This window comes from Gymnodraco acuticeps, unplaced genomic scaffold, assembly GCF_902827175.1.
Source record: "Gymnodraco acuticeps unplaced genomic scaffold, fGymAcu1.1, whole genome shotgun sequence".
NCBI classification, from domain to species: Eukaryota; Metazoa; Chordata; class Actinopteri; order Perciformes; family Bathydraconidae; genus Gymnodraco; species Gymnodraco acuticeps.
Window position 1 is genome coordinate 6,585,165 of NW_022990238.1, and position 16,325 is coordinate 6,601,489.

Sequence of the window (16,325 nt, forward strand, 5' to 3'; positions counted from 1 at the left end):
TGTATTCTAGTCAAGGATTTTTAACTTTTCAAGCATCTTAAAATCTAAAGACTATTCAAATTACATTAAATAAAACGAATACAACTTTTGTTACTTTTAGAAACAACAATTTGGGATTCAGTACCTTGCCTGAGGACTCCGACATGTTGGCTACAGGAGGTGTGAATCAAACTGCCCACTCTCAGATAGACACTAACATCAATATCTGGTTGATCTCATAACGGCAAGCAACTTCACATAGTATATCTGTTTGTGATTGGACTTTCTATATATCACAAGTCAACAGGACAGACAGAACAGAGCACCAAACCAGGACAGGTGTAATGCCGCATTAGTATATCAGGCTTGAATTGCCTCCTTGTTGCCATATATGTTTTTGTTCAAATGTGCAATATAGTATCACTCTGTTAAAAGGTGAAAAATGACTGATACTTGAATAACTGAAAACTTTATTCTGAAGTCAAATCAGAGTGCTTCCGGTCACATTCGTTAATTTTCTGTGTAACTTCACAACCTCCCATCGTTTATCTTCCCTCATCCCTCTTCCTTGGTAAAGATGCTGGGTCTTAAAGAAACAAACTCACACCGGCTATCATCAAGTTAACTCCTTAGGTCCTTATTGTCATTTCATACTGCACTTTACTTCAGTTGTATACCTTATGACACAAATGCAATTGTCATTATCAGAAGGACAATTATTTCATTAAAAAGTTGTCTCTGTGTAGTAAATGAAATTTGCCCAAGTACTGAAACAGGTGCACCCTCTGGCGGCTAAATAAGGAACATGCAATACACTACCATAGGTACAGATTTTAAACCACCATCATGAATTCACATATTTTTTTGAAGAACTGAACAGAATGAGGAACGTTAAATAAAGTTGCAAACCAAAAAACCATTTGAAAACAACTAAAAGTTTGACTGTTGTCAAAAGTATTGAGGTGAACTATTTAGGGATTTATGAAATATTACGTTTTTTTTCAATAACATTGAATTCAAATGTTGACAATTTGTTTCCATATGATTAAATCACCCACTACTACACAGTTAAAATGTACCAGTCACCATCACTTGTCATGCACTGGTCTGTCAGCCAATCAGATCACTGAAGAGGCGGGTGTTAAGACCCTAGATAGAGACGGAGAGGAGGGGGTGAGATGGAGGTGACGTAATGTTCTTTTTGGAGAGGGTGATGTACAGTAGAGCCACCAGAGTGAAAGTGCATCCAATTCAAAATTGAAAACAACATATTTTAGAGTAAAAAACAGAAGTAAGAAATAGGAAAGTGTGGGATGATAGAAAGCAGATCATCTCAGTCTTGTCTGGATGAGTTTGAAAACTTACAAACAGTTTTTGGCTGTAAGTTAAAGTTTTAAGAGAGCAAACATGTCAATACTTCACAATAATCAATCTGTACCTCTTTAGGAATAGGATCATTTATAGTTAAAAAGATTTTTTTTACAACAAATCATGCAGTGCATAATGATTTATTGAAGTATAGTCTAGTTAATGAACACAGTCACAAAAAAAACAGAAGTTCTCCAGTAAAGTATCAGTGTTTCTGTGTTTGAATGAAGCTCCCCTGAGCGCAGTATACTTACAAGATGTCCCTGCATCATGCCCTCCTGCCATGACGTCTTCACAGACCCACTGACAGTGTGTTGACAGCTTCACCACCACCTCTGGTCACAAACAGTTGGATGAAATGACAGAGCTCGTGTTGTGCACGATGCCTTCTGCACACACAACACAAACCTGTTAAAGTTCCCACAGGGAGCTGGGTCCGGACTCAAAGGAAATCCTGTTTGAAAGCAGACTGGCTGCGCTCTGTACAGGAGAAACACAATCCTGCATATTCTGTGGTGTATATATTTATATTGTCTTGGTATAATATTTGTATAGGTCAATATCAGCTATAAAAAACTATTAACTAACTACCTTCAGTATTATTCTACTGCTGACAAAGAGGTATGGTATGCATTTCTGTATATCCCCAGGGCTGAAATGTTCAATTAACAACAGCAGTCCACAAACGAAACCACACTGAACTAGAATTATTGCAAAGAATCAAAGAGCATTGGACTGAATCGAGAATGTTTTACCTTTTAACTGGGTGGATGCCACTTAATACAACACCTCATTAATAACTGTACAATACTTTATGTGTTTTGCACCTGTTTTTGTGCTAAAACGTCAACAAGTGTATTTCATCTATTGATATTTGCAGGAAACATGTGCAAGGGTTACACTCAATCAGACCCCGTATGTGCTGCTATGCCCACAAGTAAGAACATTTCACAATAAATATAATGTCTGAACACCAGGGATTATTATGATGCACATAATAAACACTGACTTGAGGATTGAGCTTTCTGAAGACGTCTTTATCTAGATGCGGTGACTGACAGCAGCAGCTGGGTGGCTATCAGGAGAGGAGGGGCTCTGCGGGGTCACCAGAGGTCAGAGGGTTACAAGAATGCCGATAGGAATGTCCTGATCAGCGGACAGGGGAGCGTCTCCTCAGCGGGACAACAACAAGGATCAGAGGCTCCCACACACACTGGATTGCTCAATTAGTATTGCACATTTCCTACTACTATGTTTTTATATTGGACTATAATGCTGTACTTTGTATTATATATTGTAAGAGTTTATTTCCAAAATCAGAGAGAACATCAAATTAGTGTTGGATTGTTTTGATAAGGTACTATATCTACATTGTCTAAATCCTAAAATATAAATCTAACAAGTGCTGCTTTCTTTATTTGACCACTTAGCGATGCCGTTCTCATGAATACAATCCCTGGTTGTCGTTACTACATCATGAGTGGGAGTGTATGCAGTTAGTTTGTCCCGTCGGTAGCCCCCAAAATAATTTGATTGCGAGAAGTTTGGTTTAGACTCGCAGTGCTTCTCAAAGTGTGGTCCGCGGACCACTGGTGGTCCGTGAGCGCCCCCTAGTGGTCCGTGAGTATATTGGCAACATTTCACATTTGAAATAAAATAATTAATTAAAGTTTTCCGCACTCTCACGGGAATATCTCCGCAATGGAGCGAGCTTAAGTTTCACTTTCAATTGCATGATATAGCCCAGATAAACACCTTCATCACACATGTGGCCAATTGTTTGTACCATTTTTCAGGCGATTTGTAAAAAACGATGTGTTTTTGGATATTTGTGGAGTTAGGTGGTCCGCGAGTGTTTTTTTATTGGTTAAGTGGTCCTTGGTATGAAAAAGTTTGAGAAACACTGGTTTAGAGGCTTTAAATAAGACTTTATTTGAAGATTTTTGACATTACACTTAGGACCCTGCTTTAATTAAAAGTCATCAGAAACTGAAGATTTCTGAATATACATATATTGTTTTTTTAGATCTTGAAATCTAATGTAGACCACAGAGATGAACACACAGTACGATATGTCATGATTCACAAGGCAAGTCTGAATTTACATACAGTTCACATAATTCAGTTTGTAGAACCCATCTGGATATCTGTGTCAGTGCAAATCGGAGTGTGTTTGTGTGTGTGTGTGTGTGTGTGTGTGTGTGTTAAATAAGGCTGTCAGTGTCCATTAAGTGTGTATAGGCAGATTCTGTGGAGGCTCTGCAGGCAGATGATTCGGGGCCTCGCCTTGGAGTTCAGCTGGGGCTTTTACATCTGTGAGAGAAAGATAAAGATGCATTAAATAAAAAGAAATTCACACCAACAATAACACATACATTGTATCACAGACTGTTTACCTTTATCTTCCACTTTTGGGGCCTCTGGTTGAAATTGAAGTTCTCCATTAGGACCCGCCGGGGGCTGCCCGTCGGCTGCCTGCTGTTCCTTTCTCTGGGACATCTCTAATACAGCCTGAAATTGTGAAATTGCAACTGAATTATCACCTGTATGTTTCAGTGCTATTACAGGCTGATAATTGGTTATTGAAAAAGTGTAACCCCCATGTAATTATGATCCACTCTTTGAATCCAGTTTGGGTTGATATAAAGCTGTGAGTGTGGGGACAGTTACCTGCTGGTACTCCCTCCTCTGCGCCTCCAGGGCTTTGCCTCTCTCCTTCAGCAGGTCCTGCTGCTGCTGCAGGTTCTCTGCCTTCCTCTTCAGCTCCTCCTCTTTGTCCTTGAGTTCCACCTCAAATAGCTGGAGCTCTTCCTCTGTGTACGCCGGTTTAGTTTCCAAAGTCTACAGAGACAGCAAGACATTCACACGACTGTTGAAATATTATGGATTTGTAAAGACGTAGCTTCGTTATTCTCACCCACATAACCTCATTGGCTGGTTCTGCTCCTGTCTTCATTCTCAATATGTCTTTGTTCAAAGCTATTAGCTGATACTAAACACATGCATCTCTGACTAAGGGGACAAGCTATATTATGGGTACTTCTTTTCTGAACTGTCCCTCCTGAGTGGACAGTGTTAAAGCAATGTAATGCTAAATAGCTTTTTTCTAACTAAATGCAACATTAAACTACATAATTCCATTCACAGCAGCCACTAATGGGAGCAGCTTGAAGTCTGCAAATTGATGAAAAGAAAGAATAGCATTACACATTTAACTACACCGCCCACATTTCCCCAGCTTGTCCTGGGATTTGAACCACAGATTTGAACCTCCGACCGCCCGCCCACACCCCCGACCTACAGGCCACCCTGGGCTCTTTACCTCCCACTCCCTGGGATTACTGAACTCCTTCTTCTCCGTGGATTTAAGGAACTCTTCCAAGCTGACGAGACGATCTTGATTTGCGTCCACCTTTAACACAGAAACATCAGCTATATGAGTTGTGGCAAAGCATGGAAGGAAGTGGAGTGTATAACAGCATATGTTAGAAACAAGAGCAAAAACCCTCACATTCTTCATGACATGCTCCCTCATCCTCAGCCTTTCTTCCTCCATCTCTGTCATATCATCTTCCTCATTCTTTGCGTCGTAGACCTTCTCCAGCTGGAGGAGGGAAATGAACAGGTGTTACAGGGCTGCTGTGCATATCACCGCCGTCAGGTTCAGAACTTGTACTTTTTAAAAGTCAAAACAGCTGTATTTTCAAATAGATGACTATCCACTTTTGATATTGTGTCATGTGGTTTTAAGGGGTTTTCATAGCAAAACCAAAACAATTAAAACCTTGATTTTGAAGACAAGATTTAAGGCCTTACCTCTTTAGTGAAAAGAGCCTCCAATTCCTGCTCATCTAAAACAGCATCTTCATTTGTATCTAAAACAGGGCGGAGGAGAAATAAGAATGTTTTTCTTATCATGGAAAAGGACAGGAATGAAAAGAAGAGGCGCCACTCACCATGCAGTTTAAAAAATGTTTTAGGGTTGAACTCCTTAGGATCCAGTCCGTCCGTCTCCTCCCAAACTTCCCGTAGCTGAGCAACACTACCCTGAGGTTTGGAAAAATGAAGCAAAGAGGAAACACATGTAAGAGAGCTTCATTCACAGTTTCCAATTGAAAAAAAACAACATTTGTGCTTACTGGAGCATTGACTTTGGGGTGCTGGTGGTGTTTTTCCTTGAGCTCCTGCATTCTCTTCTCCTCTTTCTCCCTCTTCTCCTGGTCCAGGCCCTTCAGGTACTCCCGTCTCTCGTGCTCCTTCAGCATCTCGTAGCGTTTAAACTCCTCGTGTCTCTCGGCGTCGTAGTTCTCCAGGTCCTTGGTGGCCTAGACAAAGAGCCAGAGCGAATTTTTTATTCCAAGACAATCAGTAACAGGTTGTCCATCATGGTCTGACTGGTATTAGTAGCATACTCAACTCTGATTAGTGTAATTATGATTCTGCTGGAATGTAAGGAGATTCATCACTTCCACACGTTCCATTTCAATCTGGTCAGCACATAAACTGACTGATTTTTCTGACTCTGGGGATCTTACCGTTGTGATTAGCAGCTCAAGGTCTTTGGCCTCGAAGGTGTTTTGATTGTGGGGATCCAGATGTTCAAACTGCTTGAGTAGCGAGCTGTGGTCCATCTGCAGGCCTGCACAGAGAAGACTCATCATTACCAAACACATGCTGGACTCATATGACTTCCATTATATCCTGTACACACTTAACACACCTCTGTATGAAGGCGGTTACATTCCTCTCTCAATACACAATTTACTATTCTGCATTCATGTGTATATTTACTATTGTTGGTATTTTTTTTCCAAGTAAAAAAAGAAAACATTTGCTGATTGCGTTTCTCACAAAATCATACAAATATTGCTTTTCAGAGTACATCATTTGGATCACATTTAGTATAGTTATTAGCAAGATTTGAAGACACTTTCAGTTCAAATACTTGTTTTATGTTCAATGTGACATTTTATACACTACACTAGGACTGCTCAATTAATTGTATTTTAATCGCAATTACGATTTTGGCTTGCAACGATTATGAAAACAACATAATCGAAATAAAACGATTTTTAAAAAAAAATTATTATTATTAGTTTTTTTTAATTTATTGGTTTTTCAATTGAATTATACTTAAAGTTCAGGGTAATCAACTGTTAAAACATACTACACATTTTCTTTTTCAATAAATTGATGTTTTCAAAGTAAATGGATAATCGTTTTTAATAATCGTGATCTCAATTATTGACCCAAATAATCGAGATTATGATTTTTGCCATAATCGAGCAGCCCTACACAACACAACCTATAAAAGAAGACAACGCTACCTTCACAAATGAACATTTGTCATATGAATGTATTTTTCTGATACAGAAACCATGCCATTTTTTTTAGCAGGGATCTGCACAAAATCGAATACAATCTATTGAAATAGGTACATGTACACACTATTGTTCACTACATGAAAATGAGTCCACTCACTTTGTGTATTGGTGCTGTCCAGTTTGGCCTTGAGCAGCATCCTGAGGCGAGAAACCTCCTGACGCTTCAGCTCATCCAGACGAGTCCTCACATGGTGACCCACCAGATCCAGCTCTTTACTGAGACGACCATTCTGAAGAAGCACACAAGACATCCAGGGGAGAACAACAGATTCAACCTGAGATCCTCAGTTTAAAGCTTCGTTAGTGAGAATGAAATAGGAAATGGACACTGACCTTGATGTCCTCTGTGTTCGCTGTTTGCAGTTTCTCCCTGAAGTGAGGGTCTGTCTCCAAAACCTCTATCACTTCTCTGAGATACCTGTCGTAGTACAGGCCAGTGTCCTGAAAGAGTGTGTATGAAAGGAAAGATTATTCACAACCAACTAAAACTCAATTAATTACATGACTGAGACTATTGAGATTGTTACCACGTTCTCTTCCGGCACTTCCTCTTTAGTTTCCTGGTTGTCTCCATTGCGATCTATAGGCACTGACCAGACCCCAGCACAGATGGATAGAACCAGCAGCCACACAGGTGTTGGGTTCATCCTCCTTCAATAAACCACACTAACTGTTACCATATTGTCAAGGTCCATTTGTACTTATTTATAGAGCATTTGTTTTACAACAATCATTAATGAACACAAATATATCAGTCCTTAAAAACATGCACAAAGACAAAGGGCACACATACACACAGACAGTCATGCACATTGGTTAAGCATGCAAATATATGAATCAAACTATGACTGAAAAGCTACAATTTTACAAAGGCACTGCATGAGGCTGATTGTAAGGTCCTCTGTTACTGAACAATTTAACCCTGCTGTATGTTAGCTCAGACTTTCATTTAAAGGTGCAAACAGTATAGATATATATATTTTAACTACTAGATAAATCAAAACAAAAGAAGTCATCTGGGAGGATAGTAACCCTGACCCTGGGTTAGTTACACGTAACAACATCATTATTGCAAACTCATCATCTTATTTTAGTGTGATTTGTTCATGGCTGGTATGAATACTGTATGCCGAATTCGGAAAGAGATTCCATATTATTTGAAAAAACTCTAAAGTTGTTTACTTCTATAACGTTTGTGGCTTCTCTGAAAAGATGATCAATAATATCAGATGTTTTAGGTGGAGTTTGGCGTAACGTTCATTTCTGAGAAGGACACCTTCTACAAGCTGAAATAGGAGCATCTATTCATCTAAAGATACCATAAAGGTTACTGAATATAATAAATAATCCAAATTAAATGTAGCATTAGTATTATAGTGTATTATCCGTGTGGTGGCTAGTCATCGTTAGCTAACTAGCTTAGATTATTAGGACAACACGGATGCGGGAAGTGCTAAACAAACAAATGTATCCTTCCCTAGATGTAGCCATATCATATGTGAGATTTAACCTATGACATGAATAAAGTAATGCTTTGTTTAACAGCATTTATAATGTTATTCATTCGTTACAATATAATTGTACAGGTAATATAACAGGTACTGGTTTTCCATCACCGACAGTAGCCCTGAGCATCGGGGGTTGTAACTGCGTTGTCTCTGAAATGTCACGATTATTTCTAATATAAACTGCATCAATACAAGAAATCTTAATTAAAATACGCTTTAACACAAGATGTCTTTAAATAGATAGTTACCTACCGCACGTATGTTATATCCGATCCGATTCTCAAAGCACGATTTGTATTCGCGTCGGATACAATTGACGTCACGGGTGTGAAGGGGTTGTCCTACACGCTGCTTTCAGGGACCGTCGGAAATACTTCCCACAGAAATGTCAAATATACCAGTTTAATCAGCCCCCAACATATTTGCTCCTGTCACTGTCCTATAAGGGTGTAATTATGACCCTTGTGAAAGTAGATATATTATATTTTCAAATTCAGAGCTCGGAAGAACTGACCCTGTTGAGTTATGTAAATATGATGTGTGAAGTATGTGAAGTATGTGAAGTTTACCAAAAACATAAATAAAACACAAATGCCAAACACACGTTGTACAAACGTTTTAAACGTTTAATTTCTTTGAAAAATAGATCTCATGTATATTAAATTCAGTACACAAACACAAAGTAATGGCAGGTTGAAATAAATTAACATCAAAAGAGCCAACAATTTCACTTAATAATAAATAAAATATATAAATATTATGCATCAAAATAACATCTATGCCTACAAATAGAAATAGATAATAAAATATGGCACATGCGAAAGACAAAATTGCAAAAGTGTTCACAAATAAATAAAGTTAAACAATAAATTATAAATTAATAGTCACTCAACAAATAATTTTAAAATATCAAAACAGGTCAGAGCATTTCGAGGTCATGTTCAATATATATCAGTTTGACTGATACACTTTGATAGGTTTTTGACCGATTCACACTTTCAATGTAAAAGTCGATCCAGTGTTTAAAAATCAATCTCTCTCAGGTCAGTAGGTGTCCCGGGTCTTTCGTTCTCCACCTCCTCTTCCTTCTCCATGGGGCCCTGCTGCAGCCCGCTCCTCAGCCGCTGTCGGAGACCATATTCGATCATGTCACTGTAGCACTGTAGCAATGCCTTGGATAAAAGACATAAAGAAAATCAATTATTTTTGTCAAAGATGCAACCTGGCTTTTTTAACAACTGAAAACCCAAACAGACCTCTCTTAAAGGTCCCATGTCATGGCCATTTATACTGATCATAATTCCATTGTTGAGGTATACTAAAATAGATTCTCCTATCCTAGCCTGGCTGGGAGTTTGTGTGTGTGCTCAGGCTGAGTTCCGCGGTGTCTCGCTGTCTCGCCGACCCCACACCAGTGAGCCAGCTCACACTGTCCGCTCCTCGCAGCAGCGAGCCTCCCAACATCCCGCCGAGTGTGTGTGTGTGTGAGGAAGTCCGCGGATTGGTCCAAACATGACGGCTCTGCGGACGTAACGTAACGGCTCCGCGGATTGGTCAATTTGGACCAATCTGCGGAGCCGTTACGTTACGTCACTATACCCAAATACGTCACTGTACCCAAGAAGAAAACAATGGAAAAAGAGAAATCTCCAACGAGGCGTTCTGGGGCAGCATAGACAGGTCTTTTCTGTGTTAGAGTTTTACTCGCTACAGGGTGTACTTTGAGGGTTAGTGACTCTGCAGACCGTTTACATGCATAAAAAGCGACATAACACACAAGGGGACTGGTAATAACCAGAAAAGCAGGACATGGGACCTTTAACATATTATGGAAAAAACTCTGATGAGATCAAAAGGCCATGCTGTAATGTGCAGCATCAGACTGCAGGTGTACTCACCAGGTCAGCCTGGCAAAGCTCCGCTAGTGCCGCACATATGACAGCCAGCTGAGCCGGGCTCTTGTTGCCCAAGCCCCGCAGAGCACAGTTCAGTGTCGCTGCAGCAACAAGGGACGGTGGTGCTCCCAGGAAGCGGGAGTCACACGCACACATGGCGGCCAGCGTGTCACTGTGCCGCCGCAGGGTGGAGAGCAGCAGCCCCTTCTCAGAGTCACCGCTGTCTCCATCTCTTCGTTCCTCCACAGAGGCAAGGAAATGTGGGAAGAAGTCCTGTGGAGTCACTGCTGCTGTGTCCCATCGGAGGGTGGCGAGGATAAGACGCTCCATCTCCTGATAGAGGGAAGACAGGTGCATTTAGAAAACATTGTGTAACGATAAAACATGCAGAGATATCCTATTGATTGGCACCATACGTGCATACGAAACACAAAAGGAATGTTTTTGTATTGATACATTGTGATATTTCTTCAATATGACCTTGTCATCTTAAAGGATGTGTTAGAGTTCAATAAGTTCAATCAATACTTGTCATTCATTTAACCAAATTCTAAATTGGGTAAATGCATCAATACTATATTCAATATTTATACTTTGGCATAATATCTTTAGTAACTGTTTTCCCATCCAGTTATCTATTGAGGGAAACAAATAGTGGGTTTTTGTTCATTTTTACATTTTCAGAATTTCTCTGATTCCAGCTTCTCAAATAGAAAGATGTGTTGCCTCTATTAACATATTAAAGTACATGGAAATCATTTGGGGTTTGGATGTTTTGTCAAACAATACATAATATTTGAGGACATCACCTTGGACTCTGGAAGGTTGAGATTCTATGTTTCCCCTTTTACCTGAATAATCTGATGATACAACTAGATATGGTTTCACTTTGTGAGACATAATGTCATCTTTGTATATCACTTACAGAATAAACCCTTTGGTTCATCGGGCTAATATAAGTGATATAAAAAAAACGGTAATTTGGGGAAAAAAAGTTAGTTCTAGCCCTATTGCATCTAAATCAATGTCAATTGTGATTTGTCATTTATTTGTATGTATGTAATCGTTTATTTGGCAGGCACAATGCACAGCAATGAACACTTAAAACATTCAAATGTATCAAGCGTAACAGTGCCAGATTTAGCTTTAAGCTATTTTCCATCCGTCATAAAGTTGATGGATGTGTTAAGGCACAATCATACAAGAACACATCTCTGTGTTTACTTAAGTTTGATACAGTTTGGCGGCTAAAACATTTAGACTAACAACTTTATGCAATGTGATAAAGTTGGTTTTGTGCATTTGAAATAATCCACTTGGTTGGAATACAGGTGGTGATATCAGGGACCCACACCTGGAAGGTAACCCAAAACCTTACCAAGGTTTTGTTAAAAATAGATGGACGAGCAATATTCTGAATGAGTTCCCACACAGCCCTGACTGCGTGGTTTTGAACAACCACATTTCTATGCACCTGCCACCTGTGGATGCTGTGTGACTGACTCACCCGCAAGTTTGAAGGCACAAAGCTGTACTCAGCTGCGGCACAGAGAGTATCAGCAGTGACGTTTTCACACTCTGAGAGTTTGGAGGCGATGAGGATGCAGCCTGCAGCCAGGCAGTATGGCGAGACAGGCAGAGACAAAGAGGCCGACAGGAACCTGTCCATCAGAGAGACAGACAGAGGGAACACTGCCTCATCACAGCCAACCTCACAGCACACCTGTGGAGAAGAAAAAAAGAAGGCATCAGTATCAAAGTTGCCATGATCACATAACTCATGGGAGGAGGAGAAACTGGAGCTTCAGAGAGTTTCATACCTCCAGGGTCCATTTGGCCAGCTCCTCCCTGCGCTCTGGCTCCCGCTGGATGAGGGTGATGTAAAGTATGGAGGGCATGTACCTCTCCTCCACCTGAAGCAACCTCTGGATCACACGATGCCCGGACACAGTGGGGTCCCAGCCGGCTCGCAGCTGAGAGGAGCCCACCATGTATCCGCCCTGGGCTTGTTCTCCAGTCTGGCTGTGGTCCTGACTCTTGCTGTTCTCCACCTCCTCACACCACAGAGACATGCCTCTGTCCATCTTTACAGACTGCTGGGTCAAATATGAACTTGTTTACTCCAATTGGTAAAGGAAGGAAGCGGCAATATTGTCCCTCTGTCACCCGAGGAAGCTTGGTTTACTACAGGTGAACAAGCTGGGAAATCCTTTTTCCTTGTTAAAGATGTGTTGCCTTCCTGTGGTGCTGCGATGAATATCCCTCCCCAACCATCGCCTCTGACTTTTATACCCATCGGGGAGAGAGTGAGAGGGAGTGGCACATGGGGGAGGAAAAAGAGCGTGGAAAGGGGCGTGAGCCCTCGTGAGTGACATAAAAAAATTAAAAGACAACAATATGTCTGTGCAACAATTGCTTCAACAGGTGGGGAAAGGGAGAAAGAATGAGAGCAGGGGAGAGAGGGAGGCAGGGGGGAGGGAAGAGGAGCAGACAAGTGAGGGAGTGGCCCGCAGGGACAGAGTAACAGCTTGTCTTCGATACTGAAAGAAAGAAGGGAGGATAAGAAGAGGCGACAAGCGGCGAGAGTCAGAGAGAGGAGAGAAAAGGTCATATCCAGACTCTGACAATGGGAATGGATGACAAAAGGAGGAGGGTGTTTGTTTACAACGTGAGCACCAGAGGAGATGTGTCAAAGTCTGGATGGATGCTCGATCCTGCTGCTGTTAGATTAAGATATTGATATTTATTGATAACCCTATTTCCTATTTTTGTCTTTAACAGATACTCAACCTTAAATACTTGTTATTATTTGTGTACTTAATACTTTGTGTGTTTCCCTGATCCTTAGGGGAAGATTACTGAAATAGTTAGGCTGAAATATTGATTAATTGAATAGATCATTCAATCAACGTTTCATTTTTCTGTCATACATGAGATTAGATTGACCATCTTTGGGGTTAAGACTCCTTTCTTTCGGCCAATTTCTTATAAGGATAGTCATAAGTAAAGTGATACACTTTATTTATAGAGGCTTTACATTATTGAACCAGGGTTAAAGAAATTCAGAAATGGAATGAGGGGAATTCAGAGGGAAGTTTGACAGTTGAAACAAGTTGGAATAAAACAAGATAAAAACAGGTAAAACAAATAAGGCATGTTGGAAATAAAATGTGCTAGCATTGATAAAACAAATTTCTCTTTTCTCAAGATACATTTTTAAAAAGTGATATCAAATTCTGCTATCCTCAGTGAAAGTAAGGTTTTTAGAATATAATTGTGTTAATTAAAGTTGTTGGCTTCGTCTCTTCTCCCCTCCGAGGTTTCTCATTGTCAAAGCAACCTGGGGCCCGCTGCCCCCCCCTCGCCCTCGCCTGGGGCAATCTGCTGCTCGTGTTTAAAGCGCAGCACAGCCACTGGGGAGGGCTGGGCGAGGTATGTGCAACAGACAGTGGAGCAGGGCAGGTCAATGAGCCGTATTGTCTCCCTTTACAAATCAGTGTCAGACAGCAGCCCCTGGCCTTCTGCTGGTTCCTCTCTCTCTCTCACTCTCACACACACACTTTACACATTCATGGGGTAGACACACTTTTCACACACTCTCCGGGGACTTCCTCTGACGGTCACAATGGGGTCGCACTCACCAGTGGAGAATACAGATTGTATTTGACAGTCATTACAGGTGGCTGTGTTAAGGCTTCAATGGCAGCTCATGTTTCAATAGGAGTTAAATGGACGACCACACTGACACCATGACTTGATTTCAGCTGAGCATCAATAATTCATTCTATTCAAAGTAAAGCTGGCGAGTAGATTCAGGTTTCATACGCAGGGGCAAATTGTTTTTGAACTTATTTGTGACAAAATAAATGCACTTCATAAGATACGTTATTAAGCGTAACATAGAAAAAAAGTATTATATAGTTAATAAAATAGTATAATAAATGTAGTTACATTACTTTGATTTAACTAAAATGACTTTGATTTAACTACAATTATATTTGTTCAGACAAGTGAAGAGGTTATCAGATTTTAATTATAAGGAAAAACATATGAAAAATAAAAATATGAGGTATCAAAAGTCAACGTTTTCATGATGCTGAACAAAAATGTCCCCATTGCAAGTGCTATGTTAATTGATTATTTCATTATTGAATTGTTGAATTATCATACATACCTCTGCACACATGTTACTGCTGTAAATGGGGAAGCTGATTTGAACTATTAACATTGTCAGTCATCGGGTATTTTTCATCTACAGTATAACTGCCCATTTTATTTTAGGTTTAAAAAAGTGCAGTATATCCCTCTGAAATGCTGTCAAGTGTCAACTATAAGTACACAGGGCCAGAAAATGGAAATACGGAAGCATTTTAAAATAAGTATATATAGTATAGATAATATATTAATAACAATATATCAGTGACAGACATTTTCAAAAAATCCAACCTAAATAAAAATCTTTAAATAAAAGTAATATTATATATATATTGTTTTGTGAATGTGATCCTCTCTGTAATGCACACTGACCATCAGAACAGCAGGCAGAGGACACTGCCAGATGGGTAAACCTTCTAATGCATAGCTGGGATTCCTGCTCTGAAATAAAGCCAATTAGGGTGCAATATGTCTGAAACAAAAACTCCAGTAGCCCATAGACCTATTCAAACAACCATCTGTCAACATTATGAATTGAAGTCTTCTAACTGTGATTTGAAGTATTTGTGCAGATACAAACCTTTTGTAAAAAAAAAAATGGAATAGGTAGCTTAATTAAGTTTTTACAGGTCCCAAAGTGGAATTTTGTATTTGGCTTGCAGCATGGCAACAATGGATTTATGAGGATCAATAGCCAGATTTGCAGATTAAAACAACAACTCATAACAAAACCTGCAAAGTCCTCACACAAAAAATACCTCAAGAGAATACAATGATATCTTGAGTTTTTTTCAAAACAAAGCAAAGGCTCAAATCTAGCTTAGAGGGCAGAGCTTCAGCCACATCATCTACTGAAGAAAGCAGCTCTTAACACCCAGCATAATGACAACATGAAGAGACCCTAATCCTCCAACACTCAGTCGATTGAAGCATTAGAGAGAATATGGGGTTTAAAGCTGTTGACAAGGCCTGCGCCTATAAAACAGGCTTTGAGAGGGGCTGAAAGCAGATTGAGTTTGAATGAGGGGCTGAGTAAGTTTGGCTCTGCCAGTCAAGTGAGGTCAGGTTGGGGTGGAGGGGAGGGAGGAGGGGGCGGGAGGAACAGGGTGACAGATCGCCAGCCTGTTTAAGCACCCTGTTAAATTCATACATTGCAGCTGTATTCAAACAACACGCTCAGAGGGGGAAAGAGACAGTGATGAGCCAAAAGAGGTCCTGAGAAGGGGTGTGGTTCCCCGCCCCTCATTTTCCAGCTCATTTCCCGGGACAGTGGAGAACAGAGCTCCTTTCCCCCTCACACAGACACCTGCTGGCCAGCGGAGGGGGGGGGGGGGGCAGAGTTTAACCAGTTCACAAGTTAAGACACCACATAAACAAACAGTTGGTAATGGGGCAATTACATTTCATGATTCTATTTTTATTTGTATAACACATTGTTCTAACCTCATTTCAATGTAGCTATCACTCAGTATAAGAACATTTGAAGTTGAAATATTGTTCAATTTAATTAATTATTATAAATATTCTTATGTAGACACATTTTACATTATTGTATGTGTAATATTTTATCTGTTTATATACCAGTTATGTAAGCTTTAAAATGGAACTTTAGGTAATTTACAAGTTAATGGTGCTGTTCAATACATTTAATGGTCATTTTCTTGTGTTTCTTTGAATGTTTCCTGCATTGCATTTTGTTGTTTTGTGTTTGGATTGTCGTTTTTTGTTGGGTGTTACGCTGTTATTTTACTTTGTTTAACTATTTCCCTTTTGAATGCTTCTTTCTTTTGAGTATTATGCTGTTGTGTATTGTGCCTTAGAGGTTATTCTGTGATTATCATGTATTTGTTTAAGGGCCCAGTTAACAAGCAAACTTGATTCGACTTATATTCCGTTTTGTTTTTAGCTGTTCAGATTGAGAGGTGTTGATTCAACTGGATTTTAAACTAATGGTAGAGGCTGTACTACTTAGTTGTTTCCATTTACATCAATGATGGGGACTGTTGAGTTTAAATGCTGTGATATGTACTGTTGTG

At 39.9% G+C, this 16,325-nt stretch overlaps 2 protein-coding genes across 5 annotated transcripts; both read right to left on the reverse strand.

Moving 5' to 3' along the window:
- Window positions 1-3,251: 3,251 nt before the first annotated feature.
- nucb1 (nucleobindin 1) lies at window positions 3,252-8,597 on the reverse strand. 4 transcript variants are annotated; one of them, XM_034219770.1, is made up of 13 exons: window positions 8,492-8,597; window positions 7,259-7,382; window positions 7,065-7,172; window positions 6,829-6,961; window positions 5,883-5,986; window positions 5,487-5,672; window positions 5,304-5,394; window positions 5,164-5,222; window positions 4,859-4,951; window positions 4,670-4,759; window positions 4,018-4,188; window positions 3,744-3,858; window positions 3,252-3,660 (listed from the first exon to the last, which is right to left on the reverse strand). In XM_034219770.1, exons 2-13 carry the CDS (start codon window positions 7,376-7,378, stop codon window positions 3,575-3,577), a joined length of 1,356 nt encoding a protein of 451 aa, XP_034075661.1. In that variant the 5' UTR covers window positions 7,379-7,382; window positions 8,492-8,597; the 3' UTR covers window positions 3,252-3,574. The 4 variants fall into 4 exon arrangements, with proteins under 4 accessions (XP_034075661.1, XP_034075658.1, XP_034075660.1 ...); XM_034219767.1 differs by having other exon boundaries at window positions 5,164-5,394; XM_034219769.1 differs by having other exon boundaries at window positions 5,164-5,394; window positions 8,497-8,562.
- Window positions 8,598-8,844: 247 nt separating this feature from the next.
- On the reverse strand, window positions 8,845-16,117 carry ccndx (cyclin Dx). The gene is made up of 4 exons (XM_034219772.1): window positions 11,955-16,117; window positions 11,642-11,857; window positions 10,138-10,467; window positions 8,845-9,411 (listed from the first exon to the last, which is right to left on the reverse strand). The coding sequence occupies exons 1-4, from the start codon at window positions 12,216-12,218 to the stop codon at window positions 9,262-9,264; spliced, it is 960 nt and encodes a 319-aa protein (XP_034075663.1). The 5' UTR covers window positions 12,219-16,117; the 3' UTR covers window positions 8,845-9,261.
- Window positions 16,118-16,325: the final 208 nt, after the last annotated feature.